General features: G+C 39.4%; 1 protein-coding gene across 1 annotated transcript in view; it reads left to right on the top strand.

Annotated features, from left to right (window-relative positions):
* Window positions 1-17,464, top strand: part of CFH (complement factor H) — a 60,629-nt gene extending 43,165 nt beyond the window's left edge. Inside the window, exons 15-22 of the mRNA XM_008268715.4 lie at window positions 1,870-2,046; window positions 2,318-2,500; window positions 2,940-3,137; window positions 3,762-3,935; window positions 4,982-5,158; window positions 9,274-9,450; window positions 14,522-14,704; window positions 16,469-17,464. Of these exons, the coding sequence (XP_008266937.2) occupies window positions 1,870-2,046; window positions 2,318-2,500; window positions 2,940-3,137; window positions 3,762-3,935; window positions 4,982-5,158; window positions 9,274-9,450; window positions 14,522-14,704; window positions 16,469-16,689 (1,490 nt within the window). The 3' untranslated portion in view covers window positions 16,690-17,464. The remainder of the gene's footprint in view (window positions 1-1,869; window positions 2,047-2,317; window positions 2,501-2,939; window positions 3,138-3,761; window positions 3,936-4,981; window positions 5,159-9,273; window positions 9,451-14,521; window positions 14,705-16,468) is intronic.
* The last annotated feature ends 7,048 nt before the right edge of the window (window positions 17,465-24,512 follow it).

Raw genomic sequence — 24,512 nt, forward strand, 5'->3', positions numbered from 1 at the left:
TATTTATTGGAAAGACAGAGTTACAGAGAGAGGTAGATACAGAGAGAGGGAGAGAGGTAGCATGAGAGAGAGGTCTTTCATCTCATGGTTTTCTCTCCAGATAGCTGCAACGGCCGCAGCTGTACCGATTCGAAGCCAGGAGCCAGGAGATTCTTCTGGGTCTCCCAGATGGTTGTAGAGAACTAAGGACTTGGGCCATCATCCACAGCTTTCCTAGGCCGTAGCAGGGAACTGGATCAGAGGAGGAGCAGCCGGGACTAGAACCGGCACCCATATGGTGCTTCAGGCCTGGGCTTTAACCCGCTGTTCCACAGCGCTGGACCCTAGAGCTTTCTTGAATATTGCATTCAGAGAGTCCTGGCTCTTCAACCTAATTGATTTGATCCATCACATCTTTAGCTGTTAGTTAATTCCAGGAACAGGCCAGCGCTGCCACTCACTAGGCTAATCCTCTGCCTTGCAGCGCCGGCACACCAGGTTCTAGTCCCGGTGGGGGCGCCAGATTCTGTCCCGGTTGCCCCTCTTCCAGGCCAGCTCTCTGCTGTGGCCAGGGAGTGCAGTGGAGGATGGCCCAAGTGCTTGGGCCCTGCACCCCATGGGAGACCAGGAGAAGCACCTGGCTCCTGCCATCGGATCAGCGCAGTGCGCTGGCTGCGGCGGCCATTGGAGGGTGAACCAATGGCAAAAGGAAGACTTTTCTCTCTGTCTCTCTCTCTCACTGTGCACTCTGCCTATCAAAAAAAAAAAAAATTAATTCCAGGGAAAGACAGAGCTTCAAGAAAGCATAGATTTTTATATATTTTGCTCACAGAAGTGTCTCCAACATCTAGAAGACTGATGTATAGGAGATACTCAATAGGAGTTTGTCGAATGAGTCAATAAAAGTTGTTGGATTAATTGTTAACTTTTTGTCAAAAATACTGCCAGTCCTTCAGTTTCTAACCTTGTCTTGTCTTCTTCTCTCTCCAAAATGATTTACCTTACTACACATGGAGTGAACACTCAAGCTACTATCAGATATGAAATTCTCAATTCTTCATTCTAACTTACATCAAAACTTCTTTTTGAATTATTATTTCTTCCAGTTTCAGAGTTTTCCTTCTTAATGTTAATCTCCTACCCATATTCAGCTCAATATAAGTTATTTTTGTCCTTCATAGACCTACTTGAATTTTTCCCTCCCAGTATTTATTCATTTATTCTGTACTTTCTACTAGCGTAGTGTTTTGTTTTTGTTTTTGTTTTTTAAGGCTGGCAGAGAGAGAAAGAGAGAGAGAGAACAAAAGAAAGAGGGAAGGAAATATACAGAGATATCTTCTATCCAGCTATTCACTTCCCAAGCAGCCAGGGCTGGGCCAGGCCAAATCCAGGAGCCAGGAACTCTATCAAGGTCTCACACAGCTGGCAGAGGCCCAAGCACTTGGCCATCTTCCACTGCTCTCCTGGGTGCATTAGCAGGACGCTGGATGGAAGTGGAGCAGCTGGGACTCCAATCAGCAAGATAATGGATCAGCCTGCTGTGCCACAATGCTAGCTCCTAGTTTAGGTTTTTAATTTTTCCCAACAAAGAAAATCTTGCAGAAACCAGTCATGCACAGACCATAACCAGCACCACCACCACCTCTCCTCTGGCCTTAGGTTTCTCTCCACCTCTCAAACAACTCGTTTGTCTTGCTCAGGACTCCAGTCCTCAAAATGGAACTTATGATCACACATAACAGCTTGCATTATGCAATCTGTCCAGGACTAATTCAGCTGATGGAATCTCAGGAAATAAATCATAATGTTGTTATACACTGACTAAATGGCTATTTTATGTCATTATTTGATTCTTAATTAGTCTTTGCATGGAAATATTTCACTTTATAGCGACAGATCAACTTGAGAAGTGTGTAGTACCAGATTCAATTGCAAGTGAGACAAACCTATCAAGTAAGAATGAATATAATCATAACTCCAACGTAAGTTACAGATGTTGGGGAAAATCAGGAAATAAACACTCAATCTGCATAAATGGGAGATGGGATCCCAAACTAACTTGCACAGGTAAGCTTTTTTTACAAAATTTATTTTATTGCTTTCTCACTTGTGAGAATAGTATCTTTGGGCTCTATAAAAATGTAGTTATTTGTTATTAAAAGTCATTTTTAAGCTGATAAGCTGCCATAAAGCTGAAAAGTATAGCATACATATGTAGAATATTGAGAATTTATGATAGTATATTATCATAGTTATGGATATTTATATTTATTGACAATTATCTTTTTAATACTTTAAAATGATTTTACTCAAGAAATCTAATTTTAATATTTTTTAGAAGTAAAAATACAGCTATGCCCACCACCACCTCAGATTCCCTATTCTCAAAATGTGACAACCACAGTGAATTATCAGGATGGAGAAAAAATGTCTATTCTTTGTCAAGAAAATTATCTAATTCAAGGAGCAGAGGAAATTGTGTGCAAAGATGGAAGGTGGCAATCAATACCACGCTGTGCTGGTCAGTACTCTATAACTTCTTTTGTTAATTCCTTCCAATGCTGTTAAGTCTCCCCAGTGCTTTGTGTAATGAAAGAATGAAAACATATACTTTATCCTGAAACCTTACATCAAGATTACAAAGAATATGAAATAATTACCATTGTTTCACTCCTGTGAGCAAAACTGAGATTAGATCCTTGGGATATTGTGTAAATATTGTGTAAAGTATCTGTTTACCCATATTTTACTCCTCACAATAGGACACAGATGAAGGAGGATATTGACCAAAAAGTTGATACTAGAAAAATGACACATATATCCTTGAAAGTTTCAATGTTTAAATTTTTGACTATTTGTTCAAATTACACTTATTTTAAACTCCCAAGTATTAGTTGATTTTGTTTTTCATTTTAAACATCTTATTTGGGTTTTATCCTTGATTTCTCTTCTTCATATAGAAAAAAGTCCATGTTCTAAACCGCCTGACGTAGACCATGGAAGAATTAGATCATCTATATTTCCAGAAGAAGGGGAAGGCAGAGTTTACCCACATGGCACTAAATTAAGCTATGTTTGTGAAGATGGTTTCAGCATATCGGGAGGAGATGGAATAACGTGCCACATGGGAAAATGGAGTTCTCCACCTCTCTGTGTAGGTGAGAATGGACCATGTGAAGCTTCAAGTTCTTTTTATAGTTTAATTCAATAAGCATATCTATTATCAAAGTCATGATCTAGAATAATTTAACCACTACACATATGGTGTCATTCATATATTTTACCACTGAAATGCTTTCTGCATAATCTTATCCTAATTTAATATTATCGATTCATTAAAAAATCACCTATTATTCTGTTTCATTGTTTTTTAAAAAAAAGTATGTTGTGAAAATAAGCCTCCTATTCATGCAAGTTGTAGTGTTTGCTTTGCCTCTAGATTTAATAAGTGTATGTTATGGTCTTCCTACAATGTCCCTTCTGATATCTTGCAGTGTACAGTGATTTTGATAGCTTTATAATCCTCTATGTGTTTTTCCGTTAACAGCAATACTTGTTAATTCCTAAGTGTGTTGATAATTTTAATTTTACATGCTTTCTCAAGCTCTAACGTTTTGACAGGCAGTCACATACTAGAATGGCAGCTTTAGGAAGTATTAGCATGCTTTCTCGGTGATATCACTGTAACTGCTATGCTATCATACCTTTTCAAGTAAAACTACTGAATATTAAATCCAGCGCCTGCAATTCAATTCCTGAGTCAGTGAAACTTTTGGTTTCAGGACTTCCTTGTGGCTCTCCACCTGAGATTTCTAATGGTGTTGCCTCTGACATGTCGAACAGTTACCAGTATGGAGAAGAAGTTATATACAGGTGCTCCAAAGGTTTTGGAATCGATGGACCTGCATTTGCAACATGTTTAGGAGGAAAATGGTCACCACCACCAGAATGCATAAGTATAGTATATTTAATGTATTCTATGTATTAAAATTGCCCTTCTTTCAAAGTATAAATTAGATAAACAAGAAAGCTGTAATTCTAGAATATCATAAGGAGTCTATTGAAGGTTTCAGATTCTAAGAATCACAGCCCTAGTAAGATTAAAAAAAAGAGTTTGATGTTATGAGCCTAATAACTTCAGTTTTGCATCATTTTGTGTGAACTTTCAGCTTCATGTAACACACATTCTCTGACTTCTCATCTCTGTTCTTGGAGTGTCGCTCACCCCAACTCATAAAGCTCATCATTATACATTCTGCTGTGAATTTATAAGCTACTTCCCTACAAATGTACATTTCCAAAGTTGTTTAAAATAATTAATGTAAGTAATTACATTTTGTAGAAATTAAAAACAGAAATACATAACATGGGTGCCAACAAAAAGTAAAGTAAAATGAATACAAAAATAGTCTCTCAAGTACAACTGCCACTGTCTCATCAGACATCCAGTATGATCCCCTTTTATATTTTTTTTTTTTTTTTTTTTTTTTGACAGGCAGAGTGGACAGTGAGAGAGAGAGACAGAGAGAGAAAGGTCTTCCTTTGCCGCTGGTTCACCCTCCAATGGCCGCCGCTGCAGCCGGCGCACCGCGCTGATCCTGGCAGGAGCCAGGAGCCAGGTGCTTTTCCTGGTCTCCCATGGGGTGCAGGGCCCAAGCACCTGGGCCATCCTCCACTGCACTCCCTGGCCATAGCAGAGAGCTGGCCTGGAAGAGGGGCAACCGGGACAGAATCCGGCGCCCCAACCGGGACTAGAACCCGGTGTGCCGGCGCCGCAAGGTGGAGGATTAGCCTATTGAGCCACGGCGCCGGCTTCTTTTATATTTTTAATAACAATAGAACAGTTCAATGCAACTAAGTCAAAACTGCTAACATCACATTTCACATCATCAAAAATGACTGTGCAATATTTGCTGGCTCTAGGTGTATCTAACAAATATTTTAGAATATAATTATTGTATATTGTGATTTTCTGAACATATAAATATTCTTTTCCTTTCAGAAACAGATTGTGTAAATTTACCCAGCTTTGACGGTGCCATACCCATAGGCAAGAAAAAGAAGTCATATAGATCAGGAGAACAAGTGAGTTATAAATGTCCAGAAAATTACAGATTGGATGGGCCTGGTGTTATAACATGTATTAACAGCAGATGGATAGGAAAGCCAACGTGCAAAGGTACTTTGATAAGCTTTTATAATGTAATTATGAAAGTATCTCAAGCAATAAAAATAAAACTGCATCCAGTATCATTAAAAATGGGTATACATTAAGTTTTTAAGCCAGGACCACATAGGTTTATGCCAAAAAAATAAAATGATGAAATTAAATACCAAGTGATTAATCTCATAGCCCAGTGGTTCTCCTAGTGTGCTTCCTGCACCACCAGCATGTCCTAGCAAATTGCTAGAAATATAAATCAAGATTCATGAACTCATCTTTGACCTACACAATCAGGAAATCTAGGGATGGGTTCCTGAAACTTGTTTATCTCATCCTCCGGGGAATTCTCTGCAAACCTCAGGATGGAATAGTTGCCACATCCTTCTATGGCTCCACATGGCCCTGAAGGTCTCTGGTGATTGATACCTTGAAACTGATAGTATTCTTAAACGTTTGCAGATAAATAGAGTGGACTTTATAATAATAGATATTTTTGTCATTTTCACAATCTTTAGTTGGTAACTTTTCTGATCTTTAAGATATTTTTGGGCCGGTGCCGCGGGGGCTTACTAGGCTAATCCTCTGCCTGCGGCGCCGGCACACTAGATTCTAGTCCTGGTTGGGGCGCCAGATTCTGTCCCGGTTGCTCCTCTTCCAGGCCAGCTCTCTGCTGTGGCCAGGGAGTGCAGTGGAGGATGGCCCAGGTGCTTGGGCCCCTGCACCCGCATGGGAGACCAGGAGAAGCACCTGGCTCCTGGCTTCAGATCAGCGCAGCGCAGCGCGCTGGCTGCAACATGCAGGCCATAGTGGCCATTTGGAAGTGAACCAATGGAAAAAGGAAGACCTTTCTCTCTCTCTCTCTCATTGTCTAACTCTGCCTGTCAAAAAAAAAAAAAAAATTAAGATATTCTCAAACTGTGTTCTTAATTCTAGACTGATAGAAAATCGGGTCAGTTTTAGGAACTGTTTCTAGCTAGACGGACTGGTGTCCTTCCAAGTCGAGCATTTGGGATGTGGGAAGTTGTTGTGGTGTGGTAGGGTTTTTGTTTTCTTCTGCTTCGAGTTATTTTTTCCAATGATCTCCTGGCTTTTTCCTTTCCCTTTTCTTTCTCCTACATTGGCCAGCCTGGGCCTTGCCCCCTGTCCTTGCCTCTAGGAAGGTGCCCGGCCCTCTGCCTGCAGACTGGGTTGGTGCCTCCTCTGCCTCAGGGGCATGGGAGCTGGGGGAGAGGCTTTAAAAAATTAGTAATAGAAGGAAAAAGGGTAAATCCTTGGCAGTTTCTCCCCACCCAGCCCCTGGAAGGCTGCAAGGCTGTGCTGACCTGAATTCATCAGGGAAGTCTTCCTGCCAGCCGTGCCGGACCCAGGCCAGCTGCAGCAGAGGCCGTCCTGCCAGGAGACTCCGTCCCTCGGGGAAGGGGGCTCTGCACAGAGGCCTGGGTCCGAGGTCTCAGGCTGCAGAGGTCCGGGGCAGCCAGCGTCAAGAAGCCCCTCTCAGGGGCCAGAGCTCCTTTGCCAGCGTGGATTCCTCAAGTCAGGACTGCATAACTAAAGCAGTTGCAGTTTTATTTTTTTTACAGCTTTTTTCCCAAAAAGTGATTTGTAGTTGTGTGTGCAGCACTTTGCCCTGATGCGTGTGCTCTACAATAAAAACTAAATCTAATATATTTTAGGAAAAAAAAAAAAAGAGGCCCCGCCCCCCTCAGCGCCTGAACTGCGCAGGCGCAGTAACTGGTCACGCTCGCTGCTGGCGGCGTCTCGGTGAGGTGACTGCGGCTGGGTGCGCGCCTTCCTGGCTTGCAGGTGGCGGTTTCCTCCTGAGCCCGAGTCTGACAGGACGGCGTATGACAAAAGGACTCGCGCAGGTGTCTGGGGCCAGTTTTCCTGCTTTGCTCTAACCTCAGGGCCGCTAATCCGTCCACCGGCAGTTCCGGTTGGCAACCCCAGAGCGTCAGTGCTGCGTGGAGAGCTCTCTGCTGTGGCCTGGGAAAGCAGAAGATGCCCGAGTGCTTGAACCCCTCAGGGGAGGCCAGGAAGAAGCTCCTGCTCCTGGCTTTGGATCGGCCCAGCTCTGGCCATTGTGTCCATTTGCAGAGTGAACCAGCAGGTGGAAGACCTTTCTCTGTCTCTCCCTCTCTCTGTAACTCTACCTCTCACATAAGTAAATAAATCTTAAAAAAAAAGTGTTTAACTTAAAAAATTAAATTATAAGTAATAAGCAGAATAATGGCAAAATAAAATCTGATGCCACGTAATTTCTTTTTTTCCTTTTTTTACAGTAAAACCTCATTTTTACATAATTTTAAACACAGACAAATGTAGTGGTAAAACAGTTGGTCCCAAACTTTCACTGTCTAGATAATACCAATTGACATTTAAAAATAAAATAAACAAAATAAATAATACGTTTGCAAAATTAGATATTCAAGCAATATATACACAGGACATATACAGAGGATAATCTTACAAATAGACCATCACTTTCAGCAAGACTTTTGTTCCAAAGTAAACATTGCTGAGTTAAAACATCAACATATTCACGTTTTATTAAAATTATGACATTTATAGATTTATGCATATTTTGTGTTTGAATGAAAACAAAAATACAGTGATATACATTGTTCTGCACTTTGATCCTTGGATGTTCTGGTAAATCTAGAAACTGCCTCATTTCAGAGCAATTTCATTGTTTTAAATGCAATATAGTGTATACTTGCATGGATATATCATAATATGTAAAGAGAATAAAGAATTTTTTAAAAAATATTTATTTATTCATTTATTTGTAGGTCAAAATAACAGAGAGAGAGAGAGAGAGAGAGAGAGAGAGAGAGAGATCTTCCCTTGTTGGTTCATTCCCCAGATGCCTGCAACAGCCCGGGCTGAGCCAGGCCAAAGCCAAGGACTCCACCTGGGTCTCCCACATTAGTGGCAGGGGCACAAGCACTTGGCCATCTTCTACTGTTTTTCCTAGGCATATTAGCAGGGAACTGGATCAGAAGTAGACCAGTCAGGACCCAAACCATTGCCCATTAGGGCAGGCATTGCAGGTCATGGCTTTATTCATTATGTCACAGTGCCTGCCCTTAGGGGAATGAAGAATTATTTCAAATATTCTATGGTGATTTGTAGCTCACAAGACTTACACTGTGTTTAACTATCTTAAAATTTTTTTTATTAAAGATAACATACAGATCTGTGGACTACAGTTTGACATTTCAATATTTGTATACAATGGGTGCTGATGATTCAGGGCAATCAACATTTCCCTTTTGTTGACATTCCTTTATGTTAGGATCCTTGGAGCTCTCTTCTTTTATTTGCTCATAAGATATCTAATAGATTATTTGGAACTATAGTCACCTCACCTTACTGTGTAAAAATCTCTCTCTGTTTTGGTACCTATTCTAACTTTTTGCATTTTCTAAATTCATATTGAATTTCCAGAACTTGTAATATGTATTTTGGTAAACTCAAGTAGAAATATACTGGAAAGGGAGCCCATGTTGTGGGGCCCTAGGTTAAGCAGTTGTTGCAATGTTGACATCCTAATTTGAGTGCTGGTTTGATTAACAGCTGCCCACACTTCCAATCCAGCTTCCTGCTAATGTGCCTGAGAAAGCAGTGGAAGATGGCCCAAGTACACAGGCTCCTGTGACCCTTGTGTGAGACCCAGATGGAGTTCCAGGCTCTTGGCTTTGGCATGGCTCTGCCCCAGCAATTATGACCATCTGGGGAGTGAGCCAGTGAATGGAAGATCTCTTTCTTTCTCCCCTCTTCTTCTCCCTCTCTCTCTCCTTCTCATTCCCTTACTCTTCTTTCTCTTTCATTCTTCCTATTACAAAAATAGGGAAATGTACAGGAAAACTCATTTTCACTGGCTCCCAAGGGAGGAAATGTTTATCACTATTCTAGTGAAGGAGGTGGAAGATTTTTAAGGAGATGAAACTTAAATTTTACAAAATATGTGTTATTTTCCTTAATATTATGTGTCTATATTTGTTGACAAAAGCTCATGTTTCCTGACAGATTATCTACTGATTTTAAATATCCCTCAAAACATATTTGCTTGTGCAATGACTGGCTACTCAACAGGAACACTAGAATGATTCTTTTTCCTGTTTATTCAGATGTTTCCTGTGTGAATCCACCTAGCGTGAACAATGCTATTATAATATCACGTAAGATGGCCAGATACCCTTCTGGTGAGAAAGTACGTTATGAATGTAAACAACCTTTTGACATATTTGGGGAAGTAGAAGTAATGTGTCTAAATGGAACCTGGACAGAACCACCTCAATGCAAAGGTAGGATATCATGTTTCCCCACAGGTATCTGAAAATATAGTAGGGACAAATATGTTGATATAAAATGAAGTAATTCTTGTGCAATAAATAAAATGACAATGCTAAGAATTCAAGACATTTTATGAATGGGATCAAGAAATATGGCATTTTTTAAAGAAAGATTCAATCAAATTAAAAGGACAATTGGAATCTGAGAGAATTCTTTATCTGAAATGTTATATTATTGGTTATTTTCTGAGGAGTATATTCACAAAATGTAGATTATATCCACTTGACTGGCCTAGGAAATATCTAACATGGTATTTGGTATACACAGTTGAAGAGTAATCAGAGTATATGTTTTACATTTGGGCATAATCAGTATATAGATTGTAACTGAAGAAGGAGACTGACTAAACTTATCTAAGAAAGTACTACACTTATAAAAAGAAGTCATGGGCAGTCTGATACTCAGAGTTCAGGAAATAAGAGAAACCAACAATGGCGATATTTCCATTTTAAAAAATAATTCTCTGCCTAATATTTTTCCTAGTCTTTCACTTTGAATCTACCTGCGCGTTCATTTGAAAGGATTTGATGCTTACAACATGCAGTTGGGCCTTCTTTACATTTTTTCTTTAACTGGCATATTTAGTTCATTTACATATAAAATACTATTGATGTGTTAGGGCTTATCTCTCATTTTGTTTCTTTATATTTCTTTTCTGATTTTTTGGTTCTGTTTCTCTTTTCTTACCTTCATGTGGGGGACATTTTTAAAGAATTTTATTTTGATTTATCTTTGATGTTTTCAAGTATAGCTTTCAACTCCACTGTTGTTACATGTTTATAGATAACTTATTCTCTACTCATGTTTACATTGTGCCATTAAATTGAAATCTGGAACTACTTCCATTTAGATCCATTTATCCTTCCATATTTGGGATATAAATGCCTTAAGTATGTTCGGTACATATATTGAGCATGTAAATGCCTTATATTTGGGATATAAATGCCTTAAGTGTGTTCAGTACATATATTGATATCACATGATCTAATTTGGCTTCAAACAGCAAACATAATTGTGCTAGTTCATGAGGAATAATGTCTATTCAACGTTTACTCTTCTGTTTGTCCACTGTATTGTTCTTTGTTCCCTCCTGAAGTCGTGGGATCTTTCACTTATATTCCCATTTCTCTTTGAAAAATTTCTTTAGTTCTTTAAGGGTAGGTCTGCTGGAGACAAAGTCTCTTGGTTTTCGTTTGCCTGAGAATGTCTTTATGTCTTTATCTGAGAGGATGGTGTCCTTGGATTTAGAATTTGAGGTTGTTGGTTCAGTTCTTTCAACACTGGAAAAATGTGCCAATTCTTTGTGGCCTCCATGGTGACTGGTAAGAAACCCACTTTCATTTGATGTTTGCTTTAATAGGAAATACATAGTTTCTATGTAGCAGGTTCCAAGATTTGTGTTTTTTTTTAAAGATTTATTTATTTATTTGAGAGGTAGAGTTACAGACAGAGAGGCAGAAACAGAAAGATCATCCATCGACGAGTTCACACCCCAAATGGCCACAGCAACCAGAGCTGGGCCTCTCTGAAGCCAGGAACAAGGAACTTCTTCTGGATCTCCCACAAGGGTGCAGGGACCCAAGGACTTGGGCCATCTTCTGCTTTCCCAGGCCATGGCAAAGAGCTGGATCAGAAGAGGAGCAGTAGGGATATGAACCAGCACCCATATGGGATGCACGTGCAAGCCAGGGCTTAGCCTACTATGTCACAACACTGGCTCCCCCAAGATTTGTTTTCTTTTTATTTATTTCTAAGCAGTTCCAATATGACATATGATGGCATGAATGTCACTGGGATTGTCTGAGTTCATTCAGTTTTTGGAATATGGTTTGATGCTTTATCCTCAATGCGGCAAATTTTCACCTTTTTTTTAACTTCTAATTTCAGAATAATTTTAGATTTATAGAAAAGTCAAGAACACAAACTTCATTTAGCTTTCTATAATGTTAACATCTTACATAACTGTGATACATTGTTCAAAACCAAAGAATTAAGTACCAGTTTAATTGGTATCCAATTAAGGAAGCCAGGAAGCCACACTACCATTATTTTTCGCATTTGTTTTCAGTCAAATACACTTTCTCTTGTCTTTCTACATTTCTAATTTTTTGTATTCTTCTAAAACTGATGAAGTTCAGTTCTTTGTTTTATTTGGTTTTGAAACTGAGTCATTTGTGTTGTTTTATCTACAAATTCACAGATTTGTCCTTTGGTCATCTTCAATCTATTATGAAGCCCATTCTGTGAATTTTTAAAATTTTCCTATAATTCTTTCAGATTTATGCATCATATTGGGTTTTTAAAAATGTTACAAGTTTCAATATCTGTATCATCTCACTGTTGTACATTAATATTTAAAGTTTCCTGGTCCTTAATATGAGAGATATAATTTTTTGTTTTTAATTTGAGACAGGCAGAAAAAGTCAAGGGAAGCTTCAATCTGCTGGTTCACTCCTCAAAAGCTCCAGACAGGGCTGAGCCAGGCTGAAGCCAGGAGCCTGCAATTCAGTTCATTCCAGGGTTCCCATGAGGTTGGCAGGGACCCAAATATTTCAGAAATCAGCTGCCTCTTCTAGGCTGAGGTTTAGCAGGAAGTTGGAATGAGGACTGGAGTCAGAACATGAACATAGGCGCTCTGATATATCATCCATTGTACACAAGTTCCCAAACAGAGCAAACAGCACATTTTGTGTTGTTCTTGAGTCCTAAAGAACCTGGGCAAATGGACTTCTTTACCTCTTTCAGGGTCTTTCTATGTTGTTGTTTTGAATATAGCATGTCTAGGGGTCCGTGCTGTGGGGTAGCAGGTAAAGCTGCCACCTGCAGTGCTGACATCACATATGGGCGCCAGTTCGAGTCCCAGCTGCTCCTCTTCAAATCCAGCTCTCTCCTTTGGCCAGGGAAAGCAGTAGAAGATGGCCCAAGTTCTTGGGTCCCTGCACCCGTGTGGGAGGCCCAGACAAGCTCCTGGCTCCTGGCTTTGGATCAGCACAGCTCCAGCCGTTGCAGCCAATTGGAGAGTGAACCAACAGATGGAAGACCTCTCTCTCTCTCTGCTTCTCCTTCTCTCTGTGTAACTGTGACATTCAAATAAATAAATAAATCTTTAAAAAAAACCTAAATAGACATTTTTCAAAAGAGGAAATCCAAATGGCCAACAGACATGAAAAATGCTCAGGATCACTATCAATCAGGGAAATGCAAATCAAAACCACAATGAGGTTTCACCTTACCCTGTTAGAATGGCTTACATACAGAAATCTACCAACAACAGATGCTGGTGAGGATTTGGGGAAAAAAGGACATTAATCCACTGTTGGTAGGAATGCAAACTGGTAAAGCCACTGTGGAAGTCAGTCTGGAGATTCCTCAGAAACCTGAATATAGCCCTACCATACAACCCAGCCATCCCACTCCTTGGAATTTACCCAAAGGAAATTAAATTGGCAAATATAAAAGCTATCTGCACCTTAATGTTATTGCAGCTCACTTCACAATAGCTAGGACATGGAATCAACCTAAATGCCCATCACAGAAGACTGGATAAAGATATTATGGGATATGAATTCTACAGAATACTATACAGCAGTAAAAACAACAACAACAACAATGAGATCCAGTCATTTGCAACAAAATGGAAGAATCATCTGGAAAACATCATGCTGAGTGAAATAAGCCAGTCCCAAAGGGACAAATATCATATGTTCTCCCTGATCTGTGACAACTAACTGTGCATCTAAAAGGAAACCTGTTGATGTGCAATGGACACCAAGATAAACAGTGACTTGATTAGCCCTTATCCTGACTGTCTGGGAAGAACTTCTTTATACCTTTTAGTATTTCTTTGTTCTACTTAAGATCATAGGTTGAACTATTTTTTTATGTTTATTTTTTTGACAGGCAGAGTTAGACAGTGAGAGAGAGAGAGAGACAGAAAGATCTTCCTTTTTCTGTTGGTTCACCCCGCAAGTGGCCACTATGGCCAATGCGTTGCAGCCGGCGCACTGCGCTGATCCAAAGCCAGGAACCGGGTGCTTCCTCCTGGTCTCCCAAGTGGGTGCAGAGCCCAAGGACCTGGGCCATCCTCCACTGCACTCCCAGGCCACAGCAGAGAATTGGACTGGAAGAGGAGCAACGGGGGATGAACTCTTTATTAACACACAATTATTCTTAGGTGTCTAAATTTAACTGAAAAGTGATCCCTGTTAAATATAAGAGTAGGAATAAGAGAGGGAGGAGATGTACATTTATATTTATTAAATAAAAGTTAAAAAAAAGAAGGCAACTCCCTTTGAAAATAAAATAAAAAATAAAATAAAACAGTATGTTTCGGAGTTAAATTATACTAGGTGGAAATGTTCTTTTACCTAATGCAAAAATTCCCTTTGCCTTTTCAAATTTAGATTCTGTGGCTTTTCTCAAAAAGTTACTGTGTCTTTTAAATAAAGAAAATCAAGGTAAAAAATTAGAGCCACAATAAGCACTGCTGTATGATGCACTTAAGAACCAGAAATGTGGGGCCAGCATTGTGGAGCAGCAGGTTAAACTGTTGATCACAACATGCCATTCCATATCAGAGCAATGGTTCAAGTCCCAACTGCTCCATCAGCTCCCTGCTAATGAATCTGGGAAGGCAGCAGAAGGTAGACTAAGGCTTGGGCCCCTGCCACCCATATGTGTGAGAGCAAAATGGAGTTCCTGTATCCTAGCCCTAGCCTAGCCTAATCTGGCTGTTGTGGCCATTTGAGGAGTGAACCAGCAGATGGAATGTTAAAGATATCTCTCTCTCTCTCTCTCTCTCACCCTTTCTCTCCCTTTCTGTCATTTTGCCTTTCAAGTAATACAATAAATCATAAAAACAGCTTAAAATATAACTCAGTTTATGTGATAAAATTTCTTCTAGAAAATACTTTTTAAATCTCAAGATCCAAGATTCATGATACTATGCATTGTGCTGCAATTTTATTAGTTTTCTTAATCAGTGGTTTGATTTTATATCTCAGTAACTCATATATTTTTCAGATTCTACAGGAAAATGTGGACCTCCTCCCCCAATTGAAAATGGAGACATCACCTCATTGTCATTACCAGTATATACTTCAGGTTCATCCGTGGAGTATCAGTGCCAGTCCTTGTATCGACTTGAAGGTGACAAGAAAATAATGTGCAGAAATGGAAAGTGGGGAAAACCACCAAAATGCTTACGTAAGTACTTTAACATTCTCATGGACTCTGGAAAGTCAGTGATGTAAGAATGGAGTCTTGCTGTTTATAGTAGAGTTTTCACAGATGACTAATAACTATTGTGATGAATGCTTGACCTCCGAGTATTTATATGTGAGGTAATAAAGTTTAGAAAACTTTTCATTTTTATATTTTATTTTAAAATATTTAATTGATAAAATTGCATGAATTTCAAATGTACAGATTGATGATTTGATCTATTTCTGATGAAATGCTTACCACATGAGTAACCAATACACTATTATTAAGTAAAGTCAACATGCTTGTATGTTGAGCCCCAAGATCTTATTCATCTTACACCTTACAATTTGCACTCTTTTACCTAAATCTTAATCAAACAAAACCAGTAGTGAAAGGTTCTAAAATGTGGAGTTCTTGACATGATAATTGTTATGACTCTTTGGAATTAATATAATTTTCACATGTTAAAAATCACATTTTTATATCACTGACTATTTTTTCAACTTTTATTTAAAAAATATAAAATTCCAAAGTACAACTTTTGGCTTATAGTGGCTTTTTCCCCCCAAACCATCCTCCCACCCACAACCATCCCATCTCCCACTCCCCTTCCTAACCCATTCTTCATCAAATTTCATTTTTAATTATCTTTATATACAGAAGATCAATTTAGTATAAACTAAGTAAAGATTTCAACAGTTTGCACCCACACAGAAACACAAAGTTTAAAGTACTGTTTGAGGACTAGTTTTACCATTAATTCACATAGTACAACACATTAAGGACAGAGATCCTACATGGGGAGTAAGTGCACAGTGACTCCTGTTGTTGATTTAACAATTGACACTCTTATTTAAGACGTCGGTAATCACCTGAGGCTCTTGTCATGAGCTGCCAAGGCTATGGAAGCCTCTTGAGTTCGCCAACTCCAATTTATTTAGACAAGGTCATGGTCAAAGTGGAAGTTCTCTCCTCCCTTCAGAGAAAGGTACCTCCTTTGATGGTCCATTCTTTCCACTGGGATCTCACTCACAGAGATCTTTCATTTAGTGTTGTTGTTGTTGTTGTTGTTGTTTTTGTTTTTGTTTTTTTTGTTTGTTTTTGCCAGAGTATCTTGGCTTTCCATGCCTAAAATACTCTCATGGGCTTTTTAGCCACATCCAAATGCCTTAAAGGCTGATTCTGAGGCCAGAGTGCTGTTTAGGACATCTGCCATTCAATGAGTCAGCTGTGTATCCTGCTTCCCATGTTGGATTGCTCTCTCCTTTTTCTCTCACTTACTATTGTTTAAAAGTTTTATTTTATTTTTTGGAAAGGCAGAGTTACAGATAGATTTCTTCCTTCTGCTGATTCAATCCTCAAATATCTCTATTAGTGAGGGCTGGGCCAGGCCACGTACAGGAGCCAGGAGATTTACCTGGGTCTCCTACACAGGAGGCAGGATCCCAAACACATGGGTCATCTTATGATGTTGTCTCAGACCATGAGCAGGTAGCTGGATCAGAAATGGAACAGCCAAGACTTGAGCCAGTGCCCATGTGGGATAATGCAGGTGGCAACCATATCTGCTACACCACAATGCCAACCCCAATCACTTATTATTTTCACTGAATTTCATCAATATGAAGTCTCTAAAGACCTTCTATAGAAAGGTTTAAGAAAGACTTCCTGGTCTATTATATAACATTCTACTTCTAAACATGAACGTTTTTGGAGAATATTTGTGTACTATTTAATGTTTTCTGTTCATTTTTCTGCTTTCAGATGCATGTGTAATATCAGAAGAAATCATGGAAAAATACAACATAACATTGAAGTGGAAAGAAAGACAAAAGCTTTATTCCCAAACAGGGGACACAGTTGAATTTATATGTAAATATGGATATCATCCAACAACTTCACAGTCATTTCGAAAAACATGTCAGGATGGCAAGTTGGAGTATCCTAGTTGTGCGAAAAAAGCAGGAAGATATTACCATTATTAAAATTTTTTCAGAGTTTTTATTAATGTATTTCTCAATTTTGTTTTTCAAGTATTGTTTAACTCATCTTTGCTGTTAATTAAGGATATGTATTGATCTGTGATGATGAATTTATAATCTGAGAGACTAGTGCCACACTTCTTTTTAAAGATTATTAGCTGATGTATTTGAAAGGCAGAGTGACTAAGAGGGAGAGGCATAGAGAGAGTGAGAGAGAAAGAGATCTTCCATTCCCCAAAGACCTGCAACTGCCTTGGCAGGGCCAGGTTCAGGGTAGGAGCCAGGAACTCCCTCCAGGTGCCCCACATGGGTTTCAGGAACCCAAGTACTCCAATTACCATCTGCTGCCTCCAATGTATATTAGTTGTAAACTGAATTGGAAGCACAGATCTGCTGGCTCTATGATATGGGATGTGAGCATCCCAGGCTGTGAGTGTCACACTTCTCAGAAGCACTACACTAAACCTGATGAACGAGGAGCAAGGACTTAGCCTGGTGGGATACCTGCATCACATGTGAGAATGCCTGGGTTCATGTCCTGGCTCCACTCCTGATTCCAGCTTCCTGCCTCACTGGGAGGCAGCAGGTTGATGGTTCAAATGGTTGAGTCTCTGTCAACTATCTGGGAGACCTGGACTAAGTTTCCTCCCCAGCCCAGCTCCAAAGTTTGTTGAGCATTTGGGTTGTGAGGCAGTGGATGGGAACTCTATGTCTGTCTGTCTTCCTCTCACATGAATAAATAAAAATTAATAAATAAATAAAACTCGATGAAGCAAAATTCTGTGTTTCCTGTTCTTATAATGTCTATGGTGAGAAATTAGCTATACTTACTTCAGTCTGGCCTCTATGCTTCACTCTCTTAACACTCTCACAGCTTTGTAGCTAGTGGTTTGGAGGCATTTCACAGGAAATGCAATGTATATTATTTTCATCTAGAAAATTATACCACACAAAAATATAAAATCAAATACTCATATCTTATTTATAACAATAAGATATAATTACTACTGAATACCTAGCCATCGGTAGATGAATTATACCACAATTATTAAATACATAAATTTCTGTAATACATCAATCTAGCAGTGATATAAACAAATCATTAAAGAAAACTACAATTGAGTACATGACTATCATAACCCTGACACAAAAATCAAAGTTACATGACACACAAATGCACATATGCACACATAAGACTTTGTTTCCTGATTTAATGTTTCTTTCTTAAAAAACTGTCAGGATATGGGGTAAAATATGTTAAAATTACTTGTGTTTAGAAATAGTAATGTTAGCAGCTACTTAATTTTCTTATCCTTATGTGTATTTTTCAATTGTTCTACTTTAAACATACAATAGTTGAACCACAAGAATATATTATTTTAAAATTCAGATGTTTAAGAAGAAAAGCTGGGAATAGTGAGGGCGCGCACCGATAGTCCGGGAAAATTTAGTTTAATAAAAGGGGAGTTACGGTAGCCTCAGAAAAAAGAACCAGGAAAATATTGCAGAGGAAACTCTTCTGGATCGAGTGGCTGTGAATCGGAGGACCTACTGGGAGAACAAGGTCGCCCACCGCGTGGAAGCCGAGTCTCGGGACCGAACTGCGGAAGCTGCAGGGTCTGCGCGCCAGTGCTCGAAGGGGAGTGCATGCCACACAGACAACAGCGGGGAAACTTGGGACGTCCAGGGCTCCGAGTCCACACATCGGCGCTGGAAGGGGAGGTGAGCTCAATAACCCGAGACATTGGTGGGGAAACGGGGGTCAGAATCTAGAGGGGGGCCGGAAAGTGCAGCAAACTCACTACCGGAAAGAAGGAAAAAAAAAGCTTCGGGATTTCTCTTCCCCCTAACCTTGCAAAGGTTGCAAGGCTGCAAGGCTTGAAGAATTCCCAAGAGACAAAGAGCAGGCCCCCCTCTCTGGATTTACATATCAACGAGGGAGAGCTAAGGAACTGAGTCACTACAATTCAGTAGCCTAGGCAACCCAGTGGGAGTCCAGAGGAGCCTAAACGGACGCTGTGGGTAGAAGCCAGAGACTGGAAGCTAAATAACATCAATTCTGCACAGCCGTGCCATGCAGTGTTACTTACCCCCTGAATAAATAAAATAAATAAATAAATAAAAAGAGAAGATTTACCACGCATAACCTGAGGGTGTCACCTTTGCACACCCATAACCAGGAAGAACCAAACAGAGCTCTCAGGCCGCACCCATCTCAAGCCTCCAAGGCTCCTCCAACAGCAGGCAGTCCACTTAACACGGACATAGTATAAAATAAAAAAAAAAAAAAAAACGCACTGTGACACAAGAAGAATTAACTATGCCAAGTAACAAACACAGAAATTGAGGGAACAAGATCAACGATGACACTATGATGCCTCCAAATAAACAAAACACCCCAAGCCAAGATTATGAAGATGATGAGATAGAAGAAATGCAAGATACGGTTTCAAAAAATTTATGATAAGAACATTTAGAAGTTTTCAAAAGCAAATCCTTGAACTACAGAAATCCTTATTGGGCAAGATTGAAAATCTCTCTCGTGAAAATGAAATTTTAAGGAGGAATCAAAATGAAACTCAGAAACTAGTAGAACAGGAAAGTGTGATAGTGAAGAGAAATCAAAATGAAATGAAGAGCTCAATAGATCAAATGACAAACACATTAGAAAGCCTTAAAAACAGAATGGGTGAAGCAGAAGAGAGAATATCGGACTTAGAAGATAGAGCACAGGAAAACATACAGTCAAGCCAAAGAAAAGAAGAGGAAATTAGAAATCTAAAAAATATTGTTGGGAATCTACAGGATACTATTAAAAAAACCAACATTCGAGTTCTAGGAGTTCCTGAAGGCATGGAGAGAGAGAAAGGATTAGAAGGCCTTTTTAGTGAGATACTAGCAGAGAACTTTCCAGGTTTGGAGAAGGACAGAGACATCCTACTACAGGAAGCTCATAGAACCCCCAATAAACATGACCAAAAGAGATCCTCACCACGACACGTGGTAATTAAACTTACCACAGTGAAACATAAAGAAAAGATCCTAAAATGTGCAAGAGAGAAACGTCAGATTACTCTCAGAGGATCTCCAATCAGACTCACAGCAGACTTCTCATCAGAAACACTACAGGCTAGGAGGGAATGGCGAGACATAGCAGAGGTGCTAAGAGAGAAAAATTGCCAGCCCAGAATATTATATCCTGCCAAACTCTCATTTGTGAATGAAGGTGAAATAAAGACCTTTCATAGCAAACAGAAATTGAAAGACTTTGTGGCCACTCGTCCGGCCCTGTAAAAGATACTTAAAGATGTGCTACACTCAGAAACACAGAAACACGACCATCAATATGAAAGAAGGGAAAGGAAGAACACCTACCAGTAAAAGAGCATGGGAAGCTCAAAGCATATACTAGAAAATATTTCCGGGAAAATGGCAGGGCAAAGTCACTACGTATCAATAGTCACATTGAACATTAATGGTCTGAATTCTTCAGTTAAAAGACACCGTTTGGCTGACTGGCTCAAAGAACACAACCCAACTATTTGTTGCCTACAAGAAACACATCTCTCTAACAAAGAGGCATGCAGACTGAAAGTGAAAGGTTGGAAAAAGATATTCCATGCCAACAGAAACAAAAAAAAAGCAGGTGTAGCCATATTAATGTCAGACAAAATAAACTTTAATACAAAAACTGTTAAGAGAGACAAAGAGGGGCACTATATAATGATTAAGGGTTCAATTCAACAGGAAGATGTAACTGTTATAAACGTATATGCACCTAATTACAGGGCACCAGTCTATTTAAAAGATATGTTAAGGGACTTAAAGGGAGACTTAGATTCCAATACAGTAGTACTGGGGGACTTCAATACTCCACTCTCAGAAATAGACAGATCATCTGGACAGAAGATCAACAAGGAAACAGCAGATTTAATTGACACTATTGCCCAAATGGATCTAACAGATATCTACAGAACTTTCAACCCTACATCTACAGACTTCACATTCTTCTCAGCAGTGCATGGAACCTTCTCTAGGATTGATCACATACTAGGCCATAAAGCAAGTCTCAGCAAATTTAAAAGAATTAGAATCATACCATGCAGCTTCTCAGACCACAGTGGAATGAAGCTGGAAATTAGCAACTCAGGAAACCCCAGAAAGTATGGAAACACATGGAGACTGAACAACATGCTCCTGAATGAACACTGGGTCATTCAAGAAATCAAAAGAGAAATCAAAAACTTTCTGGAAGTAAATGAGGATAACAACACAACATATCAAAACTTATGGGATACAGCAAAAGCAGTATTGAGAGGCAAATTTATAGCAATAGGTGCCTATATCAAGAAATTGGAAAGGTACCAAATAAATGAGCTTTCACTGCATCTCAAGGACCTAGAAAAACTGCAGCAAACCAAACCCAAATCTAGCAGGAGAAGAGAAATAATTACAACCAGAGAAGAAATTAACAAGATTGAATCCAAAAAAAACACTACAAAAAATCAGCCAAGCGAGAAGTTGGTTTTTTGAAAAAATAAACAAAATTGACACCCCATTGGCCCAACTAACTAAAAAAAGAAGAGAAAAGACCCAAATCAATAAAATCAGAGATGAAAAAGGAAACGTAACAACAGACACCACAGAAATAAAAAGAATCATCAGAAATTACTACAAGGACCTGTATGCCAGCAAACAGGAAAACCTATCAGAAATGGATAGATTCCTGGACACATGCAACCTACCTAAATTGAACCAGGAAGACATAGAAAACCTAAATAGACCCATAACTGAAACAGAAATTGAAACAGTAATTAAGGCCCTCCCAACAAAGAAAAGCCCAGGACCAGATGGATTCACTGCTGAATTCTACCAGACATTTAAAGAAGAACTAATCCCATTTCTTCTCAAACTATTCAGAACAATCGAAAAAGAGGGAATCCTCCCAAATTCTTTCTATGAAGCCAGCATCACCTTAATCCCTAAGCCAGAGAAAGATGCAGCACTGAAAGAAAATTACAGACCAATATCCCTGATGAACATAGACGCAAAAATCCTCAATAAAATTCTCGCCAATAGAGTAGAACAACACATGAGGAAAATCATCCAGCCAGACCAAGTGGGATTCATCCCTGGTATGCAGAGATGGTTCAACATTCGCAAATCAATCAATGTGATTCACCACATTAACAGACTGCAAAAGAAAAACCATATGATTATCTCAATTGATGCAGAGAAAGCATTTGATAAAATTCAACACCCTTTCATGATGAAAACTCTAAGCAAATTGGGTATAGAAGGAACATTCCTCAATATAATCAAAGCAATTTATGAAAAACCCACAGCCAGCATCCTATTGAATGGGGAAATGTTGGAAGCATTTCCACTGAAATCTGGCACCAGGCAGGGATGCCCACTCTCACCACTGCTATTTAACATAGTTCTGGAAGTTTTAGCCAGAGCCATCAGACAAGAAAAAGAAATCAAAGGAATACAAATTGAGAAGGAAGAAGTCAAACTATCCCTCTTTGCAGACGGTATGATTCTGTACTTAGAGGATCCAAAGAACTCTACTAAGAGACTATTGGAACTCATAGAGGAGTTTGGCAAAGTGGCAGGATATAAAATCAATGCACAAAAATCAACAGCCTTTGTATACACAAGCAATGCCACGACTGAGAAAGAACTGCTAAGATCAATCCCATTCACAATAGCTACAAAAACAATCAAATACCTTGGAATAAACTTAACCAAGGACGTTAAAGATCTCTATGATGAGAATTACAAAATCTTAAAGAAAGAAATAGAAGAGGATACCAAAAAATGGAAAAATCTTCCATGCTCATGGACTGGAAGAATCAACATCATCAAAATGTCCATTCTCCCAAAAGCAATTTATAGATTCAATGCAATCCCAATCAAGATACCAAAGACATTCTTCTCAGATCTAAAAAAAATGATGCTGAAATTCATATGGAGGCACAAGAGACCTCGAATAGCTAAAGCAATCTTGTACAACAAAAGCAAAGCCGGAGGCATCACAATACCAGATTTCAGGACGTACTACAGAGCAGTTGTAATCAAAACAGCATGGTACTGGTACAGAAACAGATGGATAAACCAATGGAACAGAATTGAAACACCAGAAATCAACCCAAACATCTACAGCCAACTTATATTTTTTTCTTTGCTTCTCTGTTTATTGCAGTAGAAATAACAAAAAAAAAAAAAACAAGATATGGAAGCAATCTAAATGCGCATCAAATAGATGAGTGGATAAAGAAATGGGGTACATAGACTCTCGGTCCAGAAACCATCTTGGAAGTGAAATCACTTTTTATCAAATCTATTTCTCTTCTGAGTATGAAGAATTCACAAGGTACGAGTAGAAACTGATAGGGTAGTCAAGGGAAGAACGGTGGGCACCCACTAAACCAAGCACATTTTTACCAATTGTGAATTTACCAAATGTGAATTTGTTTACCTGCACCAGAATCCCTATTACAGAATATTCCTATCACAGCAAGAGCCCATGATGAAAACAGCAACACATTTGCAGGCATGGAAAGCCAAGACACTGTGGCAAAAAATGACCTAAATGAAAGATCTTTGTGAGTGAGATCCCAGCGGAAAGAACGGGCCATCAAAGAAGGAGGTACCTTTCTCTGAAGGGAGGAGAGAACCTCCACTTTGACTATGGCCCTATCCAAACAAGACCGGAGTTGGTGAACTCAAGAGGCTTCCATAGCCTTGGCAGCTCATGACAAGAGCCTAGGGTGATTACTGCCGCCATAAATGAGTGTCAATTGTTAAATCAACAGGAGTCACTGTGCAATTACTCCCCATGTAGGATCTGTGTCCTTATTGTGTTGTACTATGAGAATCCTCGGTAGAAATAGTCTGCAAACAGTACTTTATACTTGGTGTGTTTGTGTGGGTGCAAACTGTTGAAATCTTTACTTAGTATATACTAAGTTGATCTTCTATATATAAAGATAATTAAAAATCTTAATGAAGAACGGGATGGGAGAGGGATTCAGAGATGGGATGGTTTGTGGGTGGGAGGGTGGTTACGAGGGCAAAAACTGCAAGGATCTAAAACCAATCCCTGGAGCAAGGACAGTCTATTCAATAAATGGTGCTGGGAAAACTGGATTTCCACATGCAGAAGCATGAAGCAAGACCCCTACCTTACACCTTACACAAAAATCCACTCAACGTGGATTAAAGACCTAAATCTACGACCTGACACCATCAAGTTATTAGAGAACATTGGAGAAACCCTTCAAGATATTGGCACAGGCAAAGAATTTCTGGAAAAGACCCGGGAGGCACAGGCAGTCAAAGCCAAAATCAACTATTGGGATTGCATCAAATTGAGAAGTTTCTGTACTGCAAAAGAAACAGTCAGGAGAGTGAAGAGACAACCGACAGAATGGGAAAAAATATTTGCAAACTATGCAACAGATAAAGGGTTAATAACCAGAATCTACAAAGACATCAAGAAACTCCACAAAAACAAAACCAACAACCCACTTAAGAGATGGGCCAAGGACCTCAATAGACATTTTCCAAAAGAGGAAATCCAAATGGCCAACAGACACATGAAAAAATGTTCAAGGTCACTAGCAATCAGGGAAATGCAAATCAAAACCACAATGAGGTTTCACCTCACCCCAGTTAGAATGGCTCACATACAGAAATCTACCAACAACAGATGCTGGAGAGGATGTGGGGAAAAAGGGACACTAACCCACTGTTGGTGGGAATGCAAACTGGTCAAGCCACTATGGAAGTCAGTCTGGAGATTCCTCAGAAACCTGAAG

The sequence above is a fragment of the Oryctolagus cuniculus genome, chromosome 13, assembly GCF_964237555.1.
Source record: "Oryctolagus cuniculus chromosome 13, mOryCun1.1, whole genome shotgun sequence".
NCBI lineage: Eukaryota > Metazoa > Chordata > Mammalia > Lagomorpha > Leporidae > Oryctolagus > Oryctolagus cuniculus.